Source organism: Eptesicus fuscus, chromosome 6 (assembly GCF_027574615.1).
Source record: "Eptesicus fuscus isolate TK198812 chromosome 6, DD_ASM_mEF_20220401, whole genome shotgun sequence".
Taxonomy (NCBI): Eukaryota; Metazoa; Chordata; class Mammalia; order Chiroptera; family Vespertilionidae; genus Eptesicus; species Eptesicus fuscus.
This window is the reverse complement of record NC_072478.1, coordinates 100,103,906-100,130,753: the sequence shown is the minus strand read 5'-3', so window position 1 is coordinate 100,130,753 and position 26,848 is coordinate 100,103,906. Positions and strand designations below refer to the sequence as shown.

Genomic DNA, 26,848 nt, shown 5'->3' with positions numbered 1-26,848 from the left:
AAAACTTCCTGTTGCCAGATATGTTAAAGGTAAATAGCACCATTAAGAATAAGGGTCCCTTTGTCCTACTAATGAGTTATAGGAGCTCGAGGTCTTGCAGAACATGAAGATAATCAGTGCTCTTTATTTTCACCTTTTTTTGCAACTGAAATGAAACCATCTCATGGTGGGCAATTTGAAGGGCCTCACAGTAGCTTTTTTTTTTTTTTTTTTTCACCTAGTATAAATTTTCTTATTCCCTAGGAAAATCAGCCCGCAGAAGGCCCAGGTTTTGCCGAATCCCAGTGTTCCTGTTTAACATTAGCCCCCATTTTGCATGAAAAGCCTATGGTAGTCAAGACTTTTACGTTTCTTTTACTCACGCTCGTCCATGAACCCTGCAGGTTGCTCTATCGTTGCACTTCACCATTCAACAACTCACTGAGGTCCTGAGTTATTCATCACATTTCAATGGTTTAAGTCATGAATTAGCAATTTGTTTCTCAGGGCTTCTTGGGTTACTGAAATTTTCTGGTATTTATCATCTCAAATGGGATCATTCTTAATCCCATAACAGAGAAAGTGAGTCATCTCTCTCGTGAAATAATCAGATTTACCAGAGAAAATAATTTCTATCTCTAACACTGTTTATCTGACACTTTAATAGTGTGGTCTGGGAAGGCTTCTCAATAAGACCGTATTTGATCAGAGACCTGAAGGAAATACAGAGAGAACCATTCCAGTGTCTGGGGGAACAAGGTTTCAGGCAGAGGGAAAAGCAACAACAAAGACAGTTGAAATCTGGGATGCAGATAGGATTGGCTAGAATATCACCGAGGTTTGTCTCTTTCATTCGGTTTCCAGCCCAGTTCTCAGCGAAGACATTGAAACAAATATAAAAGGCCCAGATCCTCACTTGCCTTTGCTGGATCTGGGACTGAGCCAAGCAGGCTTCTGTTTCAGGACCTTTGCACTCACCATGCCCTTGGCCTGGGGACACAAATAATTGAGTGGCTCATGCCTTCAACATGTGCAGGACTCAGCTCAAATGTCACCTTAATTTTTTTTAAAAAATTGATTGCAGAGAGGAAGGGAGAAGGAGAGAGAGAGATAGAAACATCAATGATGAGAGAGAATCATGGGTCGGCTGCCTCCTGCATGCCTCACACTGGAGATTGAGATCGCAAGCCAAGCATGTGCCCTGAGCAAGAATCGAACTGTGACCTCCTGGTTCAAAGGTCAATGCTCAACCACTGAGCCATGCTGGCTGGGCTCAAATGTCACCTTTTAAGCCACCTCTTCCCAGACACCCTCAGCAGTCTCACCCTCCTTACTATACTCTCTTTGCCTCAAAAGCATACATTATCACATTGTTAGAAATTGTCCCTTTGCTCTAGAGCAGGCGTCCTCAAACTACGGCCCACGGGCCACATGCAGGTGTTTTTGCTCTTTTGTTTTTTTACTTCAAAATAAGATATGTGCAGTGTGCATAGGAATTTGTTCATAGTTTTTTTTAAAACTATAGTCCGGCCCTCCAACGGTCTGAGGGACAGTGAACTGGCCCCCTGTTTAAAAAGTTTGAGGACTGCCGAAACCAGTTTGGCTCAGTGGATAGAGCGTCGGTCTTCGGACTGAAGGGTCCCAGGTTCGATTCAGGTCAAGGGCATGTACATTGGTTGCGGGCACATCCCCCGTGGGAGGTGTGCAGGAGGCAGCTGGTTGATGTTTCTCTCTCATCGATGTTTCTAGCTCTCTATCCCTCTCCCTTCCTCTCTGTAAAAAATCAATAAAATATATTAAAAAAAAAAAAGTTTGAGGACCCCTGCTCTAGAAAGTAAGCATCATGAAGGCAAGGATGCTATTTTATTCTCTGCCCAATCCTTGGCCCCTGAAACACTTAGCAAACACAATGACGGGTTATCAAATTAATTAGTTACATAATGAGTAGTTCGGTAACTACAAAGGAGTCAAAGGAAGGTCCAAATTCTAACAGAAATGAACGTCTTTCAAAGGAGCTGTTGCATGGTATCATTTGAGACAAATCGCAAAAGCTTGAACTTGACCAACATTCAAGGAAAAAACATTGTTGTGGCTTCCTTGCCAAAACACAGCTCTATCTCATGCAAGCGGTGGCAATTTTTTTTCTCTTCCTGCAGCAACCGAAACATGACAACCAATGCTATCCAAGCAGAAATCCCCACAGGACTAATGATGGCAGGGGCCTCTGACACACCCCGCGTGGGAATAGACACATTTTATTTCCAAAACCTGACTACCAGGATCTCGGGTGGCCCTCTGTGTCGCCTGAAGCGGTTTGCTTTCCATCGTGAATCTGTTGTATTCAAGAATCTCTGTGACAGGCCCCTGACTTACCTGAGCAGGGTGAATCCTGGCTCAGTGATGGATATATAGTTGGTGATACAAAAAGCAACTGGATGTGGCAAAGAAAAAGCTAGTTCTGCAGAGAGTTTGCAAGTCAGAAGCAAGATATATAAAGTGCCTCCCCCTTGAGAAAGACTTTATAGGCGGGATCAGATGAAATTCAAGGGCTTTCTGAAGCTATGATGATAAGTATAAGGCATTTGATGGTGGCTCTGCTCCAGGACTAACATTTGAGTGAACACTGGTGCTTTGTATATTGAAAGACTCCAGTTGGCCATATTTATCCCATTAAATCTTCACACATCTCTCTAAATTATACATGGCACACAATTGGAAAGAGTTTTCATTCTATGGGTCTCTCTTTGTACAGAGCCCGGCAATGTCACATGCAAGTAGCCACTTGATAAACATTTATTTTCCGGGAGAAATCCAAAGACAGGACACCTCTACCCACAAAATTTCTTTTGCCTTCTCTCCAATTAAATTGCTTACACAAAACTAGGGGCACATGAGCTCAGTTTGTGGTGGCAAATGATTTCCCATCATTTGTTGATTCACTCCTTCACTCATGTCTTCATCGGTTCACATGCTCATTCGTTGGACAATTAATTATTGAGCATCTTTGCTGGGTCCCATGGATTTTTGAGGCTACAGAGTCTCTGACCTCTACAAAGGTAAAGAAAGGGTCATGTCTTATGTTGACCTCTTTGTTGAGCTATAAAAATTCCACTCTATCTCCCCCCCGCCTTGTTAACTATAAAAATACTTGACTTTTCCATATATGTTTTCATTCAGGTTTCAGCTCCATGTATAAAAATTTTGTAAGGGCCATTATGACACATTGCTCTGAAAAATTTTCATCTATGCATATCATAAAGTTAAACGTGACTATTCCCCCCTCCCCCACGCTCTCCCCATCAGTTTTATCTCGAGAGGCTAACACTCTATTCTGTTGGGCCTACATCCATGCATGTCCTCGGGTAGAAGGCTTTTTGTTAGCATACCAGGATGCACCTTGGGACACAGAGAAATTGGTGCGAATGTTAGTTATCACCTGTGGAGAGAAACTGTACCATTTGGTTCATTTGTGTTTTCAGCTGAATGTGTATTTAGTAACTGTCTTTCATGCTTAATTTTAGATAACAGAACACGGCGAGCTGGAGTCCCCAACCTTGTACGGGGAATACTCGTGCCATGTTGCTTTCCTCACAAGGTCTAGACGGGGAATCCCCACTCTGTGTTCTGAAGCAGCTGTAGGACCCACGACCTGGGGTCCTCCTTGGACACATAATGGGGATGAGATATTGGATTCATAAAGTGAAAATGGAAGTGGAAGATTAGAAGAGGTTTCACCATTTGGGTTTATTCTGATTGTCCAATCTACCTGCACATCTACCAGCCCCCTGAGCAGTCACCCTGATTCCCCGAACCATAGGAAGACCCATTATTTATGTTTTTCTAATTAAAACACATGTAGTCTGCACCAAAGAAGAAACCATAAACAGAATTGAGAAAAGCAGGCAAATACACTTTATGCTTCTTAAAAAAAAAAAAAAAAGGTAACTGACAAAAAAATTTAAGGACTGTTTCATTAGGGCACTAAAAAAGAAATGACTTGTGAAATTAACCAGAATCAGCACATGACAAAAGTGAGTATTATGCTGTAACATATTGTTATTATTGTTATTTTATTGATTTGAGAAAGAGAGAGAGAGGGAGAGAAAAAGAAACGTCCATTTGTCGTTCCACCTATTTATGCAGTCATTCGCTGATTTTTGTACGTGTCCTGAGCAGGGATTGAACCTGCAACCCTGGTGTATTGGGACGATGCTGTAACCAACTGAGCTACTTTTCCAGGGCTAGAATATACTTTTGACAGACATGAACTCTAATCAAAATACCATGGTATGATCCTCATGCATTGGGATGGGAATACTAAATGGTACAGTCACGCTAGAAAACAGTTTCCCATGATGTTACACTGACCACACCACCTGACAATCCCAACCCCAGGTATTCACTCTAAATGAAACAAAAACGTGTATTCCCCCCAAACTACACATGAACATTTATAGCAGCTTGATTCATAATCACGGAAAACCAGAGACAGCCCAGATGCCCTGCAACAAGCGAATGGACAAGCAGAGTGGGCTAGCCTGTACAATGGAATACTATGCAGGCTAGCCTGTACAATGGAATACTATGAAAAAGTCGACTACAGGTACCGGCAACAACGTGGACACATCTCAAAGGTGCCATACTGATTGAACAAGTCAGTTTCAAAAGGTTACATACTGATTCCTCTCATAGGACAGTCTCAAAAGGACAAAACGATAGGACTGAGGGATCAGTGACTGCTGGGGAGAGGGCCTGGGAGAGGGTGTGACTATGGAAGGGAGCACAGGGAGCATTTTGAGGAGATGGGGCTGTTCTGTGTCATGGCAGTGGTGGTGGCTATACAATCTATACATGAGTTAGGATTCATAGAACTGCACACAATAAAGGCAATTGTACTGTGTGATAATTAAAAATCCTATCTAATAAAAGGGTAATATGCAAATTAACCATCACTCTGTCCCAAAGATGGTGGCACCCATAGCAGCTGGGGTGCTGGGATGCTGGGGTGGCGTCGCCCTGACTATGAGCTCCAGTGTCCCGTGCACCCCAACCCATGGAGGGAAGGAGGGTGGGCAGGCGGGCCCCTGGCCAGAGGCTGGCTGGAGTGCAGAATGCTGGCGTTGTTGCAGGCTGGGCTGAGGGACCTCTTCCTCCCACCCCCCTTCCCCGCCGTACTTCCCCCATCTGTGCATGAATTTTGAGCACTGGGCCTCTAGTCTATAATAAAAACGAAATGACTTGACGAATGCGAAGAATGGGACACACTCATTTGGTGTTAATTGGGGAAGGAAAGGCAGGAGCCACGTCCGGGAGAGAAATGAGGCCATTCTCTCAAAAACAAGGAGGAAACCCACCCTCAATCTTGAAAGTCTGTTTTCAACAGATATATCATGTCCTTAAAAATAAAAAACATAAAATAGGTCCAGAGACATGGAAGCATGGAACAGACTGATGAATCTCAGAGGGAAGGAGGGGGTGGGAAGAGATTAACCAAAGAACTTACATGCATATGTGCACAGCCCCTGGACACAGACAGTAGTGTGGTGCAGGCCGGGGGTGTGGTGGGAGCCAGGCGGAGGGGGACAAAGGGGAAAAAGTGGGGGACATCTGTAATACTCTCCACAATAAGAAGTAATTTAAAAAGCACACTGGAAAAAAAAAGAACAACAAAAATGGGATCAACCTCTGTGTAAAAATCCCATCAGCACATGGCTAATAGTTTTTGTATTTCAGTTCATTTGCATATCATTTGCTAAAGCTCAGGTATCTGTGCAAGGTGCTTAGGAAACGGTGCCGTGTGAAAGGAGCAGGAACGGCTTTGCCACACGAGCTGTCGGCTTCTCTCCCGACACTCAGCGCCATCCATAACCTCGTGGACGCATTAACGGCGCTACATTATTCATCACAATAAGATTATTAGTTGATGGGAAACAAATGACGGAGCTTCGCAACCTGCTCTGCTTCCTGACTGCGCGCGAGGCCATTTTTCATGAATGGAGATTGCTACCCAGGAAGAGAAACTTCTGTTTGTCTTGTGAAATTTCCAGCAGCAGAAGGGGTCGATGCTGGGAGGGAAAAAGGGCAACAGAGTCAAAGAAGAAATGGGCCGTGGCCGGGGAGCTCAGTTGGTTAGAGGGTGGGCCCTATAGGCCAAGGTTGGGGGATCGATCCCAGATCAAGGCACATACAAGAATCAACCAATGAACGCATAAATATGAGGCACAAGAAATCTCTCTCTCTCTCTCTCTCTCTCTCTCTCTCTCTCTCTCTCTCTCTCTCAACAATAAATAACAAACTAGAGGAAACCAAGTTTACAAAGTACTTAGAAGGCACGGCTAAGGGCACTCCCAGTGCAGCATGCCAGGTAGAGCTGGGGCATGAGTGGAGAAACGGAGACAGTCCTCCCATCTGCCGTGGGTTTACAGGAAAAGCACTTTCAGGGGTGCAGGGAAGGCCAGTAGCGCTGAGCACAGGCCTGGCTGGCGACTGGTGGAGCCGATGAGGATGCCTTGGCTTGTTCTGGTCCCTGCGATGTGAATGCCAGCGGCCGGCACACGCCTTCTCATCTTTTCATCGCACATCCTCCCGCAGTACCTGCCTGACCGCGCGCCTCCCCTGCAGGTGGCTCTCACTCCTCTCTCTTTCAGGTCCTCCGGGTACCACACACAGGTGGGATGTGCCCGCACGCTGCTCCTTACTGTCCTTGCCCCCCAGCATGAGGGGCTGAGCCCCAGGGCCAGGGTCTGTCACAAAAAGGGGTGGGGGAACAGCAATGCCCGCTTGCTGGTAAACAGATGGATGAATGAAAAGGAATAGCAAGATCTCCAATAGCAACGGCTTCACCTGGGACACAGGTGTGGTGATGAGCACAGCTGTCTGACAGCGCCCGCACCTGTGAGCCGCGGCGGTCCTGTCCCCGGAGCCCGGAGGTTCCTTGCTGACGTGCTGGGAACTAGCAGAAAGGAGAGGGAGGGAGGCGAAACGACACTGTCTGGGCTCGCAAGAGGGGCCGTGGCTTCCAAGGGCTCATCCCAGGAAGGGGACAGGGCCAAGCGTGAGAGGTGAGAACTCGACCAGGGGGCTGCAGGCGCTGACACATCACTCAGGATGCCTCATCGTAACTGCTGCCCTCGGGGCTCCTGGCTTCCCTCAGTGTGGGGAGCTGTGCACGTCTGCTTTCCCCTCCCCTTCCCAGCCCCCTCTCTCCCTGGCTCTGTCCTTGTCCCTAGGGTTCTGACTGTTCCCACCATCGCTCACGAGGACACAGCGAACATGCCATCTATTGTTTTGCTATTCCCCACCCCTTTCCTTCGCTTCTGGTCTCAGGGAAAGTCAATAAAAAGCCCATCGTTCTGCCTACCTGGATGATTCAAGGGCAGAGCCGCCTGCACAGACGCCTGGCGGAACGCGTGGGACGCCAAGGCTCCAAGGTCAGCTGCTGCAGTAGCCGCCCCTGCGGCCAAGGACACAGACACCAGGCCTGGAGAGCCTGGGCCGCACAGTGGAGCTGATGTGGGGACGGTGTCCCGAACGAATGGGGACAGCCTTGGGGGAGGGCGGGCAGGGGCCGCCAGGTGGGCAAGCCCCAGCCAGAGCGGCCAGAGCTACCTCTGTCTTCCCTCCCAGGGGTCACACTGCCAGGCTGGTGACTGCCCACAGGCTCCCGGCGTTTCCCGTTGCTCCAGCCAAATCCCCTTGTCCCGGTGTCTCCTTCGGCAGCAGCCCTTTCTCTGTGTTACATCAGTGGCTGGACGTGTTTCCCAGAAGGGCCAGGCCTTTCAGGTCCTTGCTGGTACAGGCGACAGCCCAGGGGCACGTCTGCCCCCCCGCCCCTCTGCCCGGGTCACACTTTGCTAATAAAATGGAGTGCAGTGTGAAGCTGAACAGTTTGAAAGAAAATTTCAGGAGAGAAAATGGACATCTTTCCTCTTCCCTGAGGAGGGGTCTGGGTTGCTGAGGTAAGTCAACGCAATCGTTGCTCTCCACTTTCACGCTCCCTTCCTCCCACGGCTTAGGAATAAAACAATGTGACAGGGCGCCGGGAATTCAAAATATTTGGGAGCGTATAGGACGATCGGATGGAGTATTGCGTGGGCAGATTTTTACTAGAAAACAGCCTTTCCCAACCTAACCACACAGAGTGGTCCGGGGGTGGTATGTGTCCCAGGGGAATCTGCCTCACTCCTGGCCTGGCTTCTAGAACTGTGCTGAGAGCTGCAGGTCAAGTAGCACCTCCTACAAGGTGCAGCCTCAGGTGTGTTCCCCGCGTTTACCCTTTCTGCAGTGTCCTTCAGTGCTGTGTGGGTGCCGAACTCATTTGCACACTTAATCATAAACAGTACGGATAAGGATGGTAATACCCGTAGCTTGCTTACTTAAGCACTCATTTTGTGCCAGCTTCTGTGTTAAGAACTTGACTTAACTTACCACAGAATAATATGCAATAATATGTTTACTTACTGATCACAGAATAATCTGACTATCTAAGCAAGATAATCTTACCTAGCCCTCCCATGACCCTAAGGGAAGGTGCCCATTACACAGATGCGGAGACTGAGGTTTAGAGAGGTTAAGGGACTTGCCTTGGTTCACATAGCTGGAAGGGGAGGACCAGCTCAGGCCCTCTGAGGTCATCGCTCTTGCTCTTCATGCTCTTCATGGGTGGCCAAGGTGTTTTCCATCCCATATTATTCATACATGAGGGGGTCCAAATGAGTGAACTTTCCAGGTAAGCAAAACTTACTGTCTGCAAGTGCCTGCATATTTGAATTTTAACCGTGATGTGTATGTAGATCTAATACTTTGAAATTGGAAGCTAAATTTGGCTGCATTTTTAAAGAGAGCATAATGAGCATAATTCAGTACTTAATTGATGACTGAAAACCTATTAAGAGCAAACATAATTGTGCTCTGCACTCATCTAGCTCTGCATCTCTCTTCATTTACTCCATCTCCTTCCCCGAGGCCAGGCTGGCAGGTGTCAATCTCAGGGCTGCTCCTGGGCCTGCGGCTCTGCTCTGCACCATCACAACCCTCTCCCCTTCTCTGTTGCTGTCCATCTCTTAAGTTCTGATTTTTAAAAGGCGATTCTATTGATTAAAAGTTGCATGTTACACGAGAACAAATAAGACCCCAGACAAGGAGCTAATGAACTTCAGAGCAAGGTCTCCCTTGGAGCTATTTTGAGGACGTAAGAAGGCATTGTAAACGCTTGTTTCTCAACTTGGGGTTAGATTCCGGGCAGCCCAAGTTGCCAGGGCCTGCCAAGGACACCCACTGTGTTCCGAATTGTTGCATCACCGGTTTCCGTACAGACCTTGTTTTCCCAGGAGGAACATAAAACTGGAGGGTGGAGGTCACTGGATATTTGGAAAAGGAGCACTAGCCAGTGCTGAGGCCTGCAAAGACCCAAGGACCTCCTCTCCGAGAATTCACAGTTCAGCCACTCTTTTCCACACGATGTGGAGGCTGCTAAGGGTGATGAAACAAGGGCCACGTGCCTTGGCCTTGGGGTTGGCACACGATGGCCCACAAACCACATTTAGCTCCTGAACTAAGAAGGCTTTGCACATTTTTGAAGGGCAGTGAGAGCAAAAACGACTATGTCATAGAGATCATAGGTGGCTCACAGGTGAAGCCAAAAATATTTACTTTCTGGACATTTGCAGAAAAAGTTTGCTAACCCCTGGCCTAGCGGATGAGGGAAGGCTTCCGGAGGGAGAGGTGCACGAGCGGTCTCATTTTACATTTATGAGGGTCTACTTCCTCTTACACGCAGAGGTGCATCTGCTTAGTGTATGCATGTGATATTTGCTTGAATGACTGGATGATGAAACAAACAGGCATAACTGGTGGGTTCAATTAGCTTTGATCACAGGCTATGGTTCTGGCTCATTCCACTGGGCCGATACGGCAAGCAAACACAGATTCTCTAAATGAGACACATTCACATTAGCGCCTCGGAGGAACAACCGAGGAAAGAAATAAAACACAAAGCATATTTCCTTTCTCAGGTTCCACATTACCTCCAGCCAATCTACACATGATTGAGACATTCACCTATGAAATTAGGGCAAGGGACAAGCTGCTACACGTCAAAATAATGACCCCCCATGGCAGTTAACACTCCCCTGGCCCCTCCCCAGGGACACTCAGCACCCTACCTGAACCTGCGCACCCAGGCAGCTCAGCACGGATGCCGGTAAAATCAGGCAACATGCTTCTCCTCTGGTATTTTATATCTCATCTGCTATTCGGGCTCCATTGAAACAGACATGTCACACTGCTATTTTAGGACACTCATGGAGTTTGAACTGAAAAACATGGTAGCTGATGCCCTAGAGTCCAGGGCCTAGGCACAAAGTGAGGGGATGCAGATTTCAGCCCTGGAAGAGTTAAATCAGACGCAGCCTCAAAACAGCTATTAATCCGTGATGGGAAAGGCCGAAAGGCCCAGGAGCTTCCTTCCAACCGCGGTTGGAAACCCAAGTTAAATAATCCAGCTATTTCCCAGGCAATTAGCAGCATGTATTATTTCCCAACACTCAACGAACAGAATCATTTTGAAAACCAGGGCTCTGACACGTTTCCCTATAAAATCAATTGCTTTTAAAAGCAAGAAGCTCATTCTCCACCCCGGGAACGTATGATCCACCACCTGCCTGTTCCAAGAGATGCTTCGAGTTTTGCTTTTTTTTTTTTTTTTTAAATGGGGTTGGGGTGCTCTCCCTTCTGGTATTATGGGCACATTCGTGCAGGAAGTAATTTCAAACTCATCCCTACACTTCCATGGCCATTCCGCGGCTCAGTTCACAAGCATTCCACGTCTACACCAGCAGGGAACTTTCATCTGCTAGTAGGAACGAAGCTTTGCAAACTTGATATGATCTTAATGATCAGAAGTGCATTCTCGTCCATGTTCGCACTCTGACATCATAATAAACGGCGGCGGCTCCATTTTAGACGAGAAAAAGCTGATTCAGGGAGTTACTGTATATGTATCTGTTTGCATAGCAGGAATCAGGCCCGACTTTATTTTCTTAGAGTTGCTTCACGGAGAGCAGGTTCATTTTCATGAAAGGCAAGCAATTTAAAAGTGTCTCTCACTGGGGACGGTCTGGCTAGCAGGGAGCTGGACGGATTACAGATGGCTGTGCTTTTCAAGGGGCCAAAGGGGCTATTTTATTTCCAGAGCATGTGGTGTAAGGCGTGGTCAGAATGGTGCTGGACTGCTTTGGGATCTTTTGCTTTTTGTGGAAAACAAAGGGAAATAAAGGCTCCCGGCTGAGGCAGGCACTGGCCAAGTTGTAAGCGGTATGGAAAGATAAGATATGGTGCACGTATCTCTCAGGAAGTGTTTCAAACTGGCCATTTTCTACCACAGCAAAAATGGTACCTTTTTCTGGCCATTTTCAATGTCATTTAATGAATTTTCAGTTTGTTTCAATTAACGAAATATTACAAAGAAATCATGCTTTCTTTCAAAAAATTTTTTTGTGTGCCTTAGTAATAATCTACTTGCTGTTTAAAACCAAGCATCTTTGTTTGTTTATTTATTTTAAAAATATATATTTTTATTGATTTCAGAGAAGAAGGGAGAGGGAGAGATAGAAACTCAATGATGAGAGAGAATATTTGATCGGCTGCCTTCTGAATGCCCACCAATGAAGATTGAGCCCACAACCCAGCATGTGCCCTGAATGGGAATCAAACCGTGACCTCCTGGTTCATAGGTTGATGCTCAACCACTGAGCAATGCCGGCTGGGCTTTTTTTTTTTCTTAAAAAATTAAAATTAAACCATAAATCAATTGTCAACAAACATTAAAAAATTAGGATTTTTGGAGCAAGCCTGGAGTCCATGCCAAAACACTAAAAACTTTCTTTTTAAGGTTGAGGGTTCGATCCCTGGTCAGGGTACATTCAAGAATCAACCAATGACTGCATAAATAAGCAGGACAACAAATCAATGTTTCTTTCTCTCTCTCCCTTTCTCTCTCTCTAAAAATCAATAAAAATAAAAGTTAAAACAAACAAAAAACACCTTTTCATTAATTCTTCACATAGTGCCACTAACTTATCTGTTCCTCCAACAAACTGAAAATTGGATGACTACATACCTACCAGCGCCCTGATAGAAATTAATTGTTAAGAAATCTGTATTTGTGGGCTGTGTCTCAGGTCATGGCAAGCTTGTCATTTTGGTTACCCCTAAAAAAGCCTCCTCCATCTGAGAAGGCCAAACCCAATTGATCTTTTTAGGTCTCTGGAAGAAAGTAAAAAATTGTATTTCCCCAGAGCACAGTAAAGAGATCTGAGCATGCCTCTTCTTTAAGCAATAACCATTAATATGGGTTCCGCTTGTACCAGACATCTGTAATGCTCTGGGCTGTATTTTCTGGCACGATAACAGTGTTGTCTTGAGAACTGGTGCGTGAAGAGGACAGAAGGCAGGGAGGCAGAGCTGAACTGCTCACTACCACTCCTGTCTAAGGGACAGCACTCTTATCTTGCAGGAAGACAGAGCCCCGAGCCACAAAGGCAAGTTTCATAAATCTTACCCCCACCAGTTTTGTCACTCTCTATTCTAGCTCATGGCCCGTGGCTGACCTTGATTGGAATCCACTCTCCCATGTACGGATTTGAAGGGATACGAAATAATATCACATAAGAATACCTCTCAGACCCCTTCCGGTCCAGATCCCAACTTTTTTGACAACCTATTTATGGGCAATCTTTCCTGACAATGAACCAGAAATCATGCTTAGGAGGTTCAACAGACATTTGTTTATTTTTTAAAATATATTTTTATTGATTTCAGAGAGGAAGGGAGAGGGAGAGAGAGATGGAAACATCAATGATGAGAATCACTGATTGGCTGCCATCTGCATGCCCCACACTGGGGATTGAGCCAGCAACTTGAGCCATGACCTCCTGATTCATAGGTCAACACTCAACCACTGAGCCACACTGGCTGGCCATCAATAGACATTTGTGGAGTATCTGTTTGTACCTGAACTTAATGCTAAGAACACAGTAATGTCTACAATTTAGTCCCCATTCCTGAGGAGTCTGTAGGCCAGTAAGTGGGACTGACAACTGTAATAGAACTTGAGGAGTGGTTGAAATGGGAATGTGTAGGGTATTCTGAAAATGTCTTCTTGTGATAACAGGATGAAGATGCACATGTTTTTGCATGGACTGAGAATTTTCTAGAGTAGAGCTATTTCATGGGCAATCAAGGCAGGCTCACACAGCCTCTCAGAGGCATTTCTCAGACGCTCTTAGAAAAGTGTGCCCTTCTGCACACATTCTTCCAACACACATTTGGTGTCTCTTAGGCACCCCTGTGGGGAAGATACAGGCATAGCGCCCCACCTTCAATGATCACCGAATAATTACCCATGCTGCTCTTCCCATGATCAAATTTCCTGAAGCTCTAGCTATCTGTCTAAAGATCTTGTTCTCACAACTCTACTATGGTGCCTGCGATAACATGAGGAATTTCCTTTCTGGACCTAGAGGAAATAGATGCCTCCAAAACAGGTTAAAGCTTCATGTTATTGGATTATTCTAATTGTCACCCCATGTCTTATCAAGGCGCAGGGTCCTGAGGGACTGAGAGATAGAAGTGGCAAGTTCTGATGCTGGAGTGAGAATGAGATGAAAACCACAGGCATTTGAAGGGGTTCTTGGAGAAGGTAAGGAAATGCTCATAGAACAAATGAGAAAAGACAAAGATAGTTTTTCATACCCTTCTTAGACTCTTACTGTGTCTCCTCCTCTAGAAGGAGGAGGCGAAGGAACAGGTGGAAGAAGGGAGAAGACAAGGAGGGGAGAAAGAAGAAAAGGAGGAAGAAGCAGAGGTAAATAAAAAAGAAAGAGGAGGAGGAGGAGGCAGCTGTCTAACTGTGATTAACTGACTTTCCTTTCTTCGAAATGAGATTAAACCATATCAACCCACCTCCTGGACATCGTTGGGCATATTCGGATAATGTTGCTGATATCCTTGCCAAAAGAAGCAGGTAGCCTTCCTAAAGCACACCTTGATAACCACTGGCCTTTGTAACCGAGGACACCGGCCTTATTCTAGTAGAGACTCTGCTATGGCAGAGTCCACAGGCCAGGTGATTTCAGAGAGTGTGGGTGGCGCCAGGAGACAGGCCAGCAATGGAGACACAAGGCAAGCATCCTGCTGCCCAGGCAAGCCAAGGCAGGCAACAGCAACCCCGCCCCAGCCGGTGAACCTCTTGTTCTCAGTTCTGTCCAAGCCAGAGAAGCCTGCCCAGGGGATTTAAACAAAGAAACAAAACACCCTAAAACTAGGTCCTGCTACTGCATGCATCACTTGCTTTTCTCAAATGCAAGCTATCGGGTGGCACACAAGAGGAAGCCCTCTGTATGGGATGGCAAAAAATAAGAATTGATTTATGTACTTAAGGCCCCCAAGGGAGTGCCATAAACCCAGGTGGTGTCCCTGCAACCAGGAGTCTACATTAGCACTACGCACTGCCCGGGAGATGTGCAAATCACACGGGGCTGACATCTCCCCCACTCAGCAGCGCAGATACCTCCCAGGGGCTGTTGGTTCCGCAATGTCAGTGGAATAATGGAACATTCAAGAAAGGGGTTCCTTGTATTGCATGGCAATGTGGGATTATAAGACATTGGGAAGAAGTAGGGAGTGACATAGAGATTGTTGAGCTTCGACTGATGAGGTCAGCCTCGTTGAAGAAGTGGATGTTTAATCAGGATTGCACAAAACAAAAATCAAAACAAAAATGGAGACATCAAAATAAAAATCAAAACAAGTTTAAAAACACAATACCCCTTTTTCTCTCTCTCATAAAACATGCAAACATACATATATACACACAGACACAATGGGTTACATTGACAAAATTCAAACCCCAAGCTGTTAATACCAAATGTTCATTATTTTGTTTTCATTGAAACGTAAGTTTGAGATCATTGTAGATCGGCAGGCAGTTGTATGAATAATGCAGAGAGATACTAGGTAGCCTTCATCCAGCTTCCCCCAATGGGAACTTACATCATGTAAAACTATGGCACAAATCATAGATAAGAGATTGACATTAACATGGTCAAGACACAGGATATATATTTATATCACCAAGACCATCTTTTATAGCCACATGCACTTTCTTCCACCCTCCTTTTTAAAAATTCAGGTGAATTTCACACACACAATTTTTAAGCATACAGTCTGAAAATTTCAGATAAACATCTACACCCAGGTAACTGTCAGGTCTCCCACGATATAGACTATTTCCATCGTCCCAGAAAGTTCCCTTTCCTAGGCAATCTCCCACCCGTCTGGTCACATATGATTTCTCTTACCATCAATTCATTTTACATGTTCTGAAGGTATATAAAGGGAGTGATAGGATGCTCTGTTTTATATATGACTTCCTTAATGTTGCATCATGTCCTTGAGACTCATCTATGTTGTTGTGTGTCTCCATAGCTCACTCCTTTGCATCACTGAATATTTCACAGTGTGATGCCATTGGCGTTTGCTCATCCATTCACTTGCACGTGGACATTTGGTTTGTGTCCAGTTTGTCATTAGTGAGAACCAAGGCTGCGGCTAACATTCATGCACAAGTCCACCTTTGGACATGTATTTTTATTTCTTTTGGGTTAACACTTAGGATTGGGATTTCTGGCTATAGTTTTAACTATAGAAGAAAATGCCAAACTGTTTCCCAAAGTGATTATGCCAATTTACAACCCCCCACCCAGGGTATAAGAGGTACTCTATGCCATGCCAGTTGGTGGTGTCCATCTTTTTAATTTCAGCCATTCTGGTGGGTGTGAAATGACACCTAACTTTTCTTTCTACCCAAAGAAAGACATGGAAGAACGAGGGTCTAGAGACACATTTGCAATCCAACATGTGGACGAGACTTCTTGTCTGATCTCATTTAAAGCCCATGTTAGCTTCTAGCTGGCAACAAGTGAGGAGTTCTACAACCTCAAGCTCTCTGGTGCCTCTAAGTCAGTGATCCCCCAACTTCATGCTGACACACAGACCTGGGGAAAGTGTTCTGCATTCCTGACATATGCACTCAGTGCAGTCCTTCGTAGGTTCTAATGAACACTTGATCTGTGCTTGAGATATCTTGAGTTGAAAGAAGTGTGAATCTCCATCACGAATTCTAAATATTTTACCATTTTTATGCAATTGCCAGGAGAGAGAAAAATTGGCTGACGGGTCAGACCAGCCAGTTGGACATTCTCACTCACTCTGCATGCTCCTGTCGAGAAAAACAATGCTTGGCCCATCAACAGGCTTCCTATTGACTCGCCTGCATGGTTCCTGGCAGGTGCTCATGGACAGAAATGGACCAGAGCTGGTCCCCACGACACCGACACGGGAGTCAGCAACAGCACCCCACCTGTCATCCATGTTTAGCTAACTGAGCATCGGAGCCAAGAACTGCACCCGACTCTGCTCACCTGTGAATAATATGCATAAAGACAAATATGTGACTCAAGTGTCGATGTGGAGAGTGGCTATCTTTGGATCTCTGAGCTAAAAAGAAGCTTCCTTTCCTTCATAGGGTGCGTCCAGGAGATAAGAGAACAGAAATAAGGAGACCTAGGACTTGGACTGTCGGTCAGCACACTCAGTTGTTCATACATATAAACATAGGTATCTCCACACAATAGGCATGATTATAGAGCTTTAAGATAGACGTTCACATATGCTTTATTCTGGCACCTTTCTGCTTCACAGCCATACCTCATGTCTCTATAGATGCACACATACCCCAGAAGGTCTGAGAGAAAGAGAAGGGCCAGTAAAGAGAGAGTTGTGGGTGAGACAGCTTGGTATGGTAGGAAACATGGGCTTCCCTCCTGAGAGTTAACTCCAAACCTTCCACTTACAAGACTTCCACCACAAGGTGGGGGCCATGTGGGAAAATATTTACCACATCTAGGGCCCCAATTTCCTCATCTGTAAAATGGAAGTAAAAACACTAATTTTATGTGGCTACCAGGAGAAATAAACAAATTAATACCCATGGAAGTTATTATTACGATGCCTGAAACATTATTAGGACTCAAAAGTAGACTGAATCCAACAATGGACTCTGTGGGGGACATCATTCTGGTTTGATTTCACCCAAGCTCTCTTTCTACCTCACTGGCAAAGGTTCAGAGATCATATAGGTAATTTAGATTCTTTATACATCGATTAATCCCATTTCTATTCAGTCGCAAATGTGGCTGTTAGAAGAGAGGTGGCTGGTAGACCAGGTGTCCTCACATCATGGATTAAAGCCAGGAAACATCCCACACCCTCTTCATAGAGCTTTGGTCAGCATGGAAGAGATGGATATTAGGGAGAATGCATCTAAAATGTCTTACACCCAACAAGACATTGTGCAAAGGCTGTAATACACCTGACCCCATACAACCTTCAGAAGACAACCCTGTGGGAAGAGTCGTAGTATCCCTACTTTACAAACAAGGATTAGAGAACTGTCCCCAATCTCAATGATCATAAAAGTACTAGTGTTTGGGTCTCATGGTTACTAAGCACACTTTCTGAGATACATTAAGACCTTCCCTCCTCCTCTTAGGCTTCCTGTCCATGAGACCAAGATTTGACTCTAGATCTGTCCTTTGCAAACTATAATGCACCCATGAATCGTCAGAGTATCTCGTCTAATTCAGAGAGTGTCAGGTGTGGCTTGAGAGGCTGTATTTTCCATAAGCTCCCAGGACTGGTCCATGGGCCACTTTGAGGAACAGGGACCCAGACTCTCCAAGCAATCCTGGAGAGGAGAAGTACATGCAGATTGTAACTACTTTTGCTCTTTTAGCGCATGTCATTTATGCTGACCAGAAAACACGTTCTTTTAGAGCAAAGAGCTTCATTGTAATTGCACCCTCTGTTTCCCCACCTCTGCATTTCACTCCTGCGGATGGGGCCAACGGAAGATTGCCTAGTCTTCTGAGACTCTAAAATATATGACACCGAAGTGGGCATTAATAAAAATAAATTCTTTACTCAGTACACAGCGAGTGAAATCCTTGCACATCCAAATGTAATAAATATATTTCTCAATGTATGCTCCATAATTTATCACACAATTTCCCTCTCTTCTTACTGTGGCTTATCATGAGGGTAACACCAATCGAATAAGATGAAGGTGCTGCGAGTAATTTCTAATATTATGGTGAAATCATATATTTTCCTAGATGGCTGATTTGATACAAGACCTAAGCCTCAGTCCATAAATCTCTGGATGCTTGAGATTTGTCATGATTTCATATTTAATCTATAGCCTATCGATACATCATCAGCACCTGAGGAATGATTAAGAAGGCTATGGAAGATAAGCATGGGAGATAGTGGACAATAACCTAATTTCAAATACATTTATAGGCTGAGGACCCTGGAATGGGCAAAATAAGTCAGGTGGTTATTCCTCCCTTATATTGTTGATGATTTTTACTTAATTCCTAACTTGCAAGCTGGGCTCCTTTGGGGTGTTTCTTAGGCACTGTGGATACAGACATGTCAATGGCACTAAATGCAAAGAAAACCGTTCCTTCCTTTTCTGGGAATTTTATTTACTTTGAGCCTTGTATTCAAGTTTCAGGATCCCCCTCAATTATTTATCTCCTTAGAGTTTAGAATTTGACAAGGGCTGGGTGTAAAAATGCACATGCCCTGAAGACAGTGACTTTGCCTTATTCACCACCATCCCCCAGCACTTGGAATAATATTGACCCACTAGAGGCCCAATGCATGAAATTCATGCAGGAGTAGGCCTTCCTTCCCTCGGCTGCCAGCACCGGCTTCCCTCTGGCACCTGGGACACAGGCTTCCCTCGTAGCCCCGGCTTTGTCCGGAAGGTCGTCCAGTCTAATTAGCATATTATGCTTTTATTATTATAGATTACAAATATTTTGAGTGATTGAACTGTGGTGGTTAATCCTTATTCATTTATTGGAAGCCACCAATAGAGTTTCTTCTTAAAACAGCATTTTTGCTCTTTGTTTAGTCCAGGTTCGAACTTGAATTGGTAACATCCTCCTCCCAGTTCCTTCCTGTCACATGGGCCCATCACAAGACAATCCTTGGACACCCTGAGATTCAGACACCCTGATGTTATTTCTCTTACTCCCACCACGTTACCAATGGGCAAAGTGTTCCCTCCTCTCACCTGGCCTGGTCTCATCTGACAAAAAGAGGGCCCTGATTTATTCTGTTTCAAGTGGCCACGATCTTGCAGGAATTTCGGAAATGCAAATAAACTCGAAATGGAAACAGTTGTGATATGGACTCCCCCCAAGAGTCTTTGCTGGACCCATCGCCAAGCACTCTCATAGGCACTCAACCATTCTCAGGGCACTTCTTATCTGTTCATCTCCACTTGCTATTCTGCGTGCTTTCTGCGAGGGGATTCCAGACAGAGACACACAGCTGCTTTCCAAACAAAACACATCCTGAGTTTCCCACCAGGGCTGCTCGCAGAAGGCATCTTTCTCCCAGGCCAAGGGGTCACCTGCTGCCTCCCGCTCTGGGAACCTAAGGAAAGGTGAGTGCCCTTCCCTCACTTTAGAATAAAAGCTGAGGAATAATGTGTCCTTAAACTATAATTTGCTTGTGTTGGGCGGCTTTCCATCCATCGCCACAATAGCCCCCTACGTAAATCAGATTTATTTATTCATAGGCACTAGCATTTCATTACTTTCATCAAAACCAGTCAACTGCATTCGGCGGCTTCTGCATTCTTATAAACTAACTGGAAAAGCAATTAACATTCGCCAGCACTTTAGAGAGTGGGGAGAGGGTGAGGGACCCCTCCTCACTCTTGGAAGCACAAGCTCTGTAGGCGGATGGGGGTGCAAAATGACTGCTCCTCTGTGTCGAGGGAGATAAGGGAAGTGACACAGATTAAAACAAATTGTTGATCCAGACCAGGGAGAAGCTAGGGAAACAATAGAAGTAAAAGCATAAATGTCAATTTGGGATGATAAAGGATACAATCTAAATGCAATATGAGAGGCCCCCAGACAAAAGCAAGAAATAGAGATTGCACATTAGCGAAGTATCAGAGTACCGGAGCATTAGACCACGCGCGCATGGAGTCATCTGCTCCCAGCATATGAAAACACAAGCAACACATTGCTGATTGCTCAGCAAACCCAATTACGAATTAACCCGCGATTGCAGAAATCCTCCAAAATTATGCTCATTTCAAGCTGCTCGGAAGAACATTTTGTCCCCGTGGAAACTTTGCTTCGCATATTGGCTTCATTCTTCGGCTCCTTTTTTTGTCTAAGTGCCTACAGGCTACACACACGCAAAAAATAAAAAATAACACCCACTCTGCTCCGGTTGTCAGCCTAACAGTGGGTTCTGGCCAAATGCTCACTGGTCTCTTTGATAGGAAGATGAAGCGCAAGGTCAACCTGCAAGGTCACCGTCTCGGCTTCCCAAACGCTGCCATGCAGCTCCCACCTTCCTCCCTGGCAGCGTGTTGCAGAAGTCAAGATCTGACGACTCATTCCTAATTACTCTAGTGTCATTTCCAGTCTTGCCTTTATGGTGACCAAAATCAAACTGTGGGCTCAACTGTGGCTCCGTCTCATACAATCGCAGCAGTGTGCTAATGCGGGGGGCAGAACTAACCGGGAGGTATGCAGGCGGGAACGTGCCCTGATGCCCTCCCAGGCTGGGCAGCATCTCCTTCCTGATGGGCTTCCCATGTCAGGGTGGCTATTAATTAGCAGGATGGTCAGCATGATGCCGTGCAAATCAAGGAGTCGGTCACATCTTAGAAATGTTCAGAGCTTGCTCAACACACGCCCCAGCACTTCTTTTTAGGGATTAGTCGTAACTGTTTTTATTTCCTCAATGTAACTATTTTGCTTTAATGAGAAAGAGAAATAGAAACAAGCACTTCTTTACCTCACAGATGCAACGCCAAAAATGCGTATCAGAACCAACGTTTGGAAAGGTAGGCTGTGTGTGGCTTCACCATTATTTAAACTTCACTGAGTGCTATCTCTGTGCGAAATATTATACCAAATGCTATCTATCAGGAAAAAGTAGCTGTTATGGTTGTCTTCTAAAGTCACTAACAATAACAATAATAACATTGATTATAGTAGTTATAATAATAGAATGGTATTGGGGTGGTTACAAAAAAGTTCTTCACTTGACAAAATTATTTGTCCCAAGATTCCCTTATACAGTAGTTCCTCAACATGTTGCAAATATTACTTATTTTTAAAGTCAACTCAATGTCATCAGTATATATTGAGTCTTGATGCAATGCAAGGCCATGTCCAAGGCACAGGGAGCCAGACAAGAAGGAACCACTGGGCAATGAACTTGGGAGCACAGACCGTGTCAGGCACTGGTTAGAACACTTTACATGTTTCTTTCACCCACAACACATATTCCCCATTTTATTAGTGAGGAACCTAAGATCCAGACAGGTGAGGTGAGTCTTTCAAGGTCACCAGCAAGCAGGTGGCAGTCCTTGCCCCCAATCAGTGAGTCAGAGCCCAAGGACACATCCTTCTTCCTGCTGCCTTATCCTGAGGTGGGGTTAGGGAGGAGGAGGAGGCACAGGCCTTAAACACGGTGACTGTTATAAGAAACCCCCCTGCCTTGGGACACTGACATGTCCAACCCACAGATGACAATGATGTCACATTTCTACTGGGTTTACAGCATTCAGTCCCATGAGCCCAGGAGACTCTGAAATGTGCCGCGCCAGCATGGCCAAGGGTGAACCCGAGGAGGGGCGGTGAAGGATTGAAGAAAAGACTGACAAGAGAATACAGCCGGGGCTCGGTGGATCTCCTGTGCCTGGATGAGGACACAAAAGACCCAGCCTGCAAGCTGATGCTTTATTTTATAGTCTGATTAAAACAAGGGTAGATTAACATGTATACAAATGTTCTTGTTTTGGCAACACTTGCTGCACCTCCCACAGCCCATTAGCTACTTAGGAAGGAATTAGGGAGGGCTACAAGGTCAGGCTTAATTATGCTAGGAGAGCTCTGCCCTCCAGGCTGGGACTTGTTTGTGGCCCTGCCACAGGTCAGCCCGAGGCTTGACTCTAGAGCCGCTACCTACACTGAAACCTGGTCAACGGAGAGGTACGCTCACCTAACTGTCCCTTCCCCTTTGCTCGGCTTCCTGGGGAATGCTGTCTTGGGCTATTGCAGGGGTTCGCATGTCATCCTGGGTTCCCCAGCCCACTTGGTCCAGGAACACGTGTCTGAGTGTCTTAGTCTTGCTTAGATTCCAGGTGATAATTTAGGAGTGAGGGAAGGGGAGGAGGACAGGAGGAAGAAAAGAAATCTCCTTTGAGAGAATTCTTCCTTTCTAAGACTTGTCCGGTGTGTCTGATGTGCAGCAGCATCAAAGACGGGCCTTCCTGGGTTTGAGTGGCCCTGGCACAACCACCTGGCCTTGGGAACAGCATTTCCTCCCTACCCCTCCTACCTGCTTCCCTACACACCTCCACGAAAGGGCCCTGAGCGAGACACCCAGCGCAGCTCCTTGCTTAAGTAGCAACAGCAGGCGAGGTCGAAATGCTGACATCAGAGCTGTAGCATCGCTGCTTGGCCATCATCGGCTTTGCTCACCCTGAGAAGGAGCTGAACTGCGAGTCAAGGGCGGTGGACCACTGAGAATAAGTGAGGCCTCCCACGGATTGTCGCTCCCTTTTTCTTTCTTTCTTTCTTTTTTTTTTTTTGGGTTCCAGGCCTCCCTCCCTCTCAGGAAGAGCCCAGCTCTGCATGCTGGCATCTCAGCCTTTTAAGGTGAACCCTCTACTCCTGGAGACGTGCTTCCTGGCAGAGGCTGTGGGAGAAGGGAAGGAGGGGGTCCAGATCAAAGCTGGCTTTGAAGTGAGTATCATTTTTGGAATGTTGCTAAGAGTGTAACACACAGTTCAGCAGGAAATTGGCTCTGGAAAGGGCTTTGTAGTTGCTCCCCAGGACTGCAGATTTCTCTGACCCAGTGGCAAAGGTGTGGAGCGAGCGGTGGGGGGGATGAAGAGTGCTGATGCTCACCGATCTGATTTAAATTTTCACCAGCCAAGTCCTTGGGCTCCGACTCACTGAACAGAAATGTAGCATCATAAAGGCTGAGACAAGCGCCGAGAGAAATGGGGGCTCTTTCTATGAATTCTGAGCTGGCTCCATAACTGGACAGAAAGAGCAGGAAGGATATTTTGCTTCCTGTGGCAGATGGGAAAAAGCCAGGTAGGAACAGAGATAGAGGCGCTCTTACCTGACACTGGCACACAACATGGTGTGACAGTCAGTACAAGGTGCCCAGCACAATGCCTGGCACTCAGTAAGTGCTCAATATATAGCATTAGCTCCTTTAATCCTCATCACAAATCAGTAAATTAGGTACTTTAAAAAAAGATGCTTTTATTGATTTTAGAGAGAGAAAGGGAGAGGGGGAAGGAGAAAGAAACATCGATGTGAGAGAAAAATATCCATCTGTGAGAGAGAAACATTTATCAGGTGGCTCCTACATGCACCCCAACTAGGGGTCAAACCCACAACCTGGGCATGTGCCCTGACCAGGAATCAAACTGGCAACCTTTCGATGCACAACCAACTGAGCACACCGGCCAGGGCTAAATACTTTTTAATCCCCACTTTACAGATGAAAAAGGAGACGAAGTAACTTCCCCAAGGTCAGTCAGAAAAAATGACAGCACAGATAAACACTCATCTATCAGAACCAGAAACCCCTTTCCAACCTATGCACAGACTTGCATTAGGACAAGAAGAGTTAACAGTGAAGTCTATTTTGGAGCAATTAATGCCTGCCAAATTAAGGAAATGCCATCTCTGAATAAAACAAAATCCCGAGTATGTTTTCCCATGGAGAAAGGAACACAGAGCAGCTAGCCTTCCTTGTTAGTGCATGGGTTGTCTCTCTCAGGGATGCCAGGAGGGCGGGAGGGGTTCTGTTCTTTTGGTTTATGCCTTTAATTTCTATTGTTGCTTCTGTTGTAAGGGGAGGGACCGGGAAATGGGGATTAGCTGGATAATTGGTGAATTGATCCAGGGGAACAAAGGATTTTGCTGGGAACATGCAACCTGGCCACACACTCCACATATCTTCCAGTAACAGAGCAAGGGAGCAAGCTCTGCTGGGTTGCGGGGGTGGAGGGGAGAAAAGGAATTCGACTTGGGACAAGCTTCACCAGATAGGAGGGAAAAAGACCCCTCCAAGAACAATTCAGACACCTTAACTGAAAGCTGGATTAGGATGAAATCTGACTGTATGTTGTCAGAGACACTTTCTCCTCTCTCTCTGACTCCCTTCTCTACTGTGGACTGAAATCCCTGTTGACCACACTGTGTCTAGTGGTCCTTCATGTGGAATTTGGGTCTGTCTCTTTGTGCACAAGTGGACCTTGAGAAAGTAGCACTTTGATGCCGGGGGCAACATCAGTCTCTCTCTTTCTCTCTCACTCTGTGCTCTATCGTCTCATCCCAATCAAGAATGAGGGTGACTTGAAGGGAGGGGTGGTGGGTAGAATAATGACCCCCTAAGGACATCCATGTCCTCATCCCCCAAACCTGTGAGTATGCTGTTTTATCTGGTGTTATGGGTTGAATTGTGCTCCCCCTAAAAAAAATACATTGAAGCCCTAACTCTCAACCCCTCAGATGTGACTTTATTTGACAATAGGGTTGCTGCACACGTAGCTAGTTAAGATGAGTTCATACTGGAGCAGGGTGGGCTCTGGCTCCTACTCCAATATGACTGGTGTTCTTGTACGAAAACAGCCGTGTGAAGACTCAGGAACACGTAGGGAGACACCATGTAACAATGAAGTAAGGAATGGACGACATGCAATTGCAAGCCAAGGAGCACTGAAGATTGCAGACAAACCACCAGCAGCTAGAAAGATGCAAGGAAAGAGCCCTCTACTGGTTTCAGAATGAGAGCATGATCCTACCAACTATGAGACAATAAATGTCTGTTGTTTGGAGCCACCTAATTTGCGGTACTTTGTTACGGCCCATCAATGGCGGAACCAATACAGAAGGCTAAGAGAGTGTCTGCATAAATCAATGTGCTTGGGAATGTCACTGACATGTATTCTTCCTGCTTGCTATGAAGATTCAGTGGGTGATAGGATGTGAAACCTGTTGCTTCCACTGCTTTATCTAAGTTTATCAAAGGCACTGATCTTTGGCACAGAGTCCACACACTGAGATGCCATGCTAAGAGGATGGATTCCACCCTGACAACACAGGCAAGGCCTCAGGCGATGCAGGGAAAAGAGACAGGAGGAGGCAGAGCTAAAGTACTCAGCCAGCCAGCCAGGGAGCCGTGGTGAGCACCCTCATGGTTCTCAACACCATGTCCAGGCTGTTCTGTCTTGCTGAGGTTGCTGCATGGTTTTGCTGGAATCCAAGGATGCTAAGGAATGAGCGCCTCTGGGCCTTCTAAGAGATACCCCTTCATCCATCACTTCATGCCTGCCTGAACATTCCTTGCTGCTTGGCCAGTCCTGTTCAACCTGGGAATGCCGTCTCCTTTCCCTGTCTTTGCCCAAAGTGTACCAGCGTCTGGCACAAGAAATAATGACGAACAGAACATGTACACTGAGTAAATGACCTTCACTCTTCACTTGCTCTTGAGAGAAGGAAAAGGTAACTTGGACTTCTATTTTCAAAATCACAGTGGTCTAAAAGAACCTTATACTCTAGTCCTTCCCTTTGCTTCACATCTTGACACCTGACTTACCTACAACTAATTCCTTGGATACTTCTAAAATCATTCTGCAACATTTAAAAAAATGTATTTTTATTGATTTCAGAGAGGAAGCGAGAGGGAGAGAGAGAAACGTCAATGATGAGAGAGAATCATTGGTTGGCTGCCTCCTGCACATCCCTCACTTGGGATTGAACCCACAACCCAGGCATGTGCCCCTGACTAGAATTGAACCCAGGACCCTTCACTCTGCAGGCTGATGTTCTATTCACTGAGCCAAACCAGCCAGGGCTGCAACATTTTTTTTTTGCATGTCCATGAGACGCCAAGATCTCAGAACACAGAGATGGCAGGCTTGTGTCCTGCCCTTAGGGAGCTCATTGTTGGCCAGGGGAACATGCAAAACCACACTCACTCACTCAATGCCTCTTCTCCTCCCTTTGCATAATTTATTCAGTCAACGTGTGCATATTGAGTGCCTACTATGTGCCAGCACTCTGCTAGTTGCTGGGGATCCAACAAGGAACCAGACAGGCATGATCACAGCCCCCAAAGAGCTTCATTCAGAAGAAAATTAAAATGAATTATTCATGGGTTGTAAGCCACCACCCCTGGTTGCCTGTATTTCTGTAGTCCGATGGTGCCCCCAGAAGGTAGGGAGACTGCCCAGCACAAAGAAAACATTCATAAATATTCACTGCATGTGTGGCTGTTGGAGTTGACTGCCCTCTGCTTCCTCCAACCCCATCGCACATACTCCTGTTAGAGCTCCCAGGACAGACCAGGGCCACCTCAGCTGCAGTTCTGAGCATGACACAGAGTAGGCACCCAACAGAGAGCTCTTGATCTCATTAGAGTCCCTCACCTCACTACCCACTCTATAGCACACATCATTCTTTCTGTGAAACAAGTCCATCTTACAGCAACGATGAAAACCACAGGCAGTCATACTCAAGAAAATATGACACGATTGTCCCTTAAAATCAAAAGGAGACAGAAATCACTCTTAATTCTAGAGATGGTTGCAGTTGGAAAAAATTCAAAACTTCTAATAAGAAGTTTATGTTTTGAGCTCTTAATAACAGGTTTCTGATGCATAAACATGCTTTTATTT

The 26,848-nt window shown here is 45.8% G+C and overlaps 1 protein-coding gene across 6 annotated transcripts in view; it reads right to left on the bottom strand.

Annotated features, from left to right (window-relative positions):
• The window catches only part of TENM2 (teneurin transmembrane protein 2), an 885,668-nt gene that overhangs the window by 287,643 nt on the left and 571,177 nt on the right, over positions 1-26,848 (bottom strand). For 4 of the 6 annotated variants that reach the window (XM_054718128.1, XM_054718129.1, XM_054718130.1 and 1 more), the window contains one exon: positions 26,344-26,353. The exons of the other annotated variants lie outside the window; for them this stretch is intronic. In XM_054718128.1, coding sequence (XP_054574103.1) covers positions 26,344-26,353 — 10 coding nt within the window. The remainder of the gene's footprint in view (positions 1-26,343; positions 26,354-26,848) is intronic. 6 annotated transcript variants of the gene reach the window in all.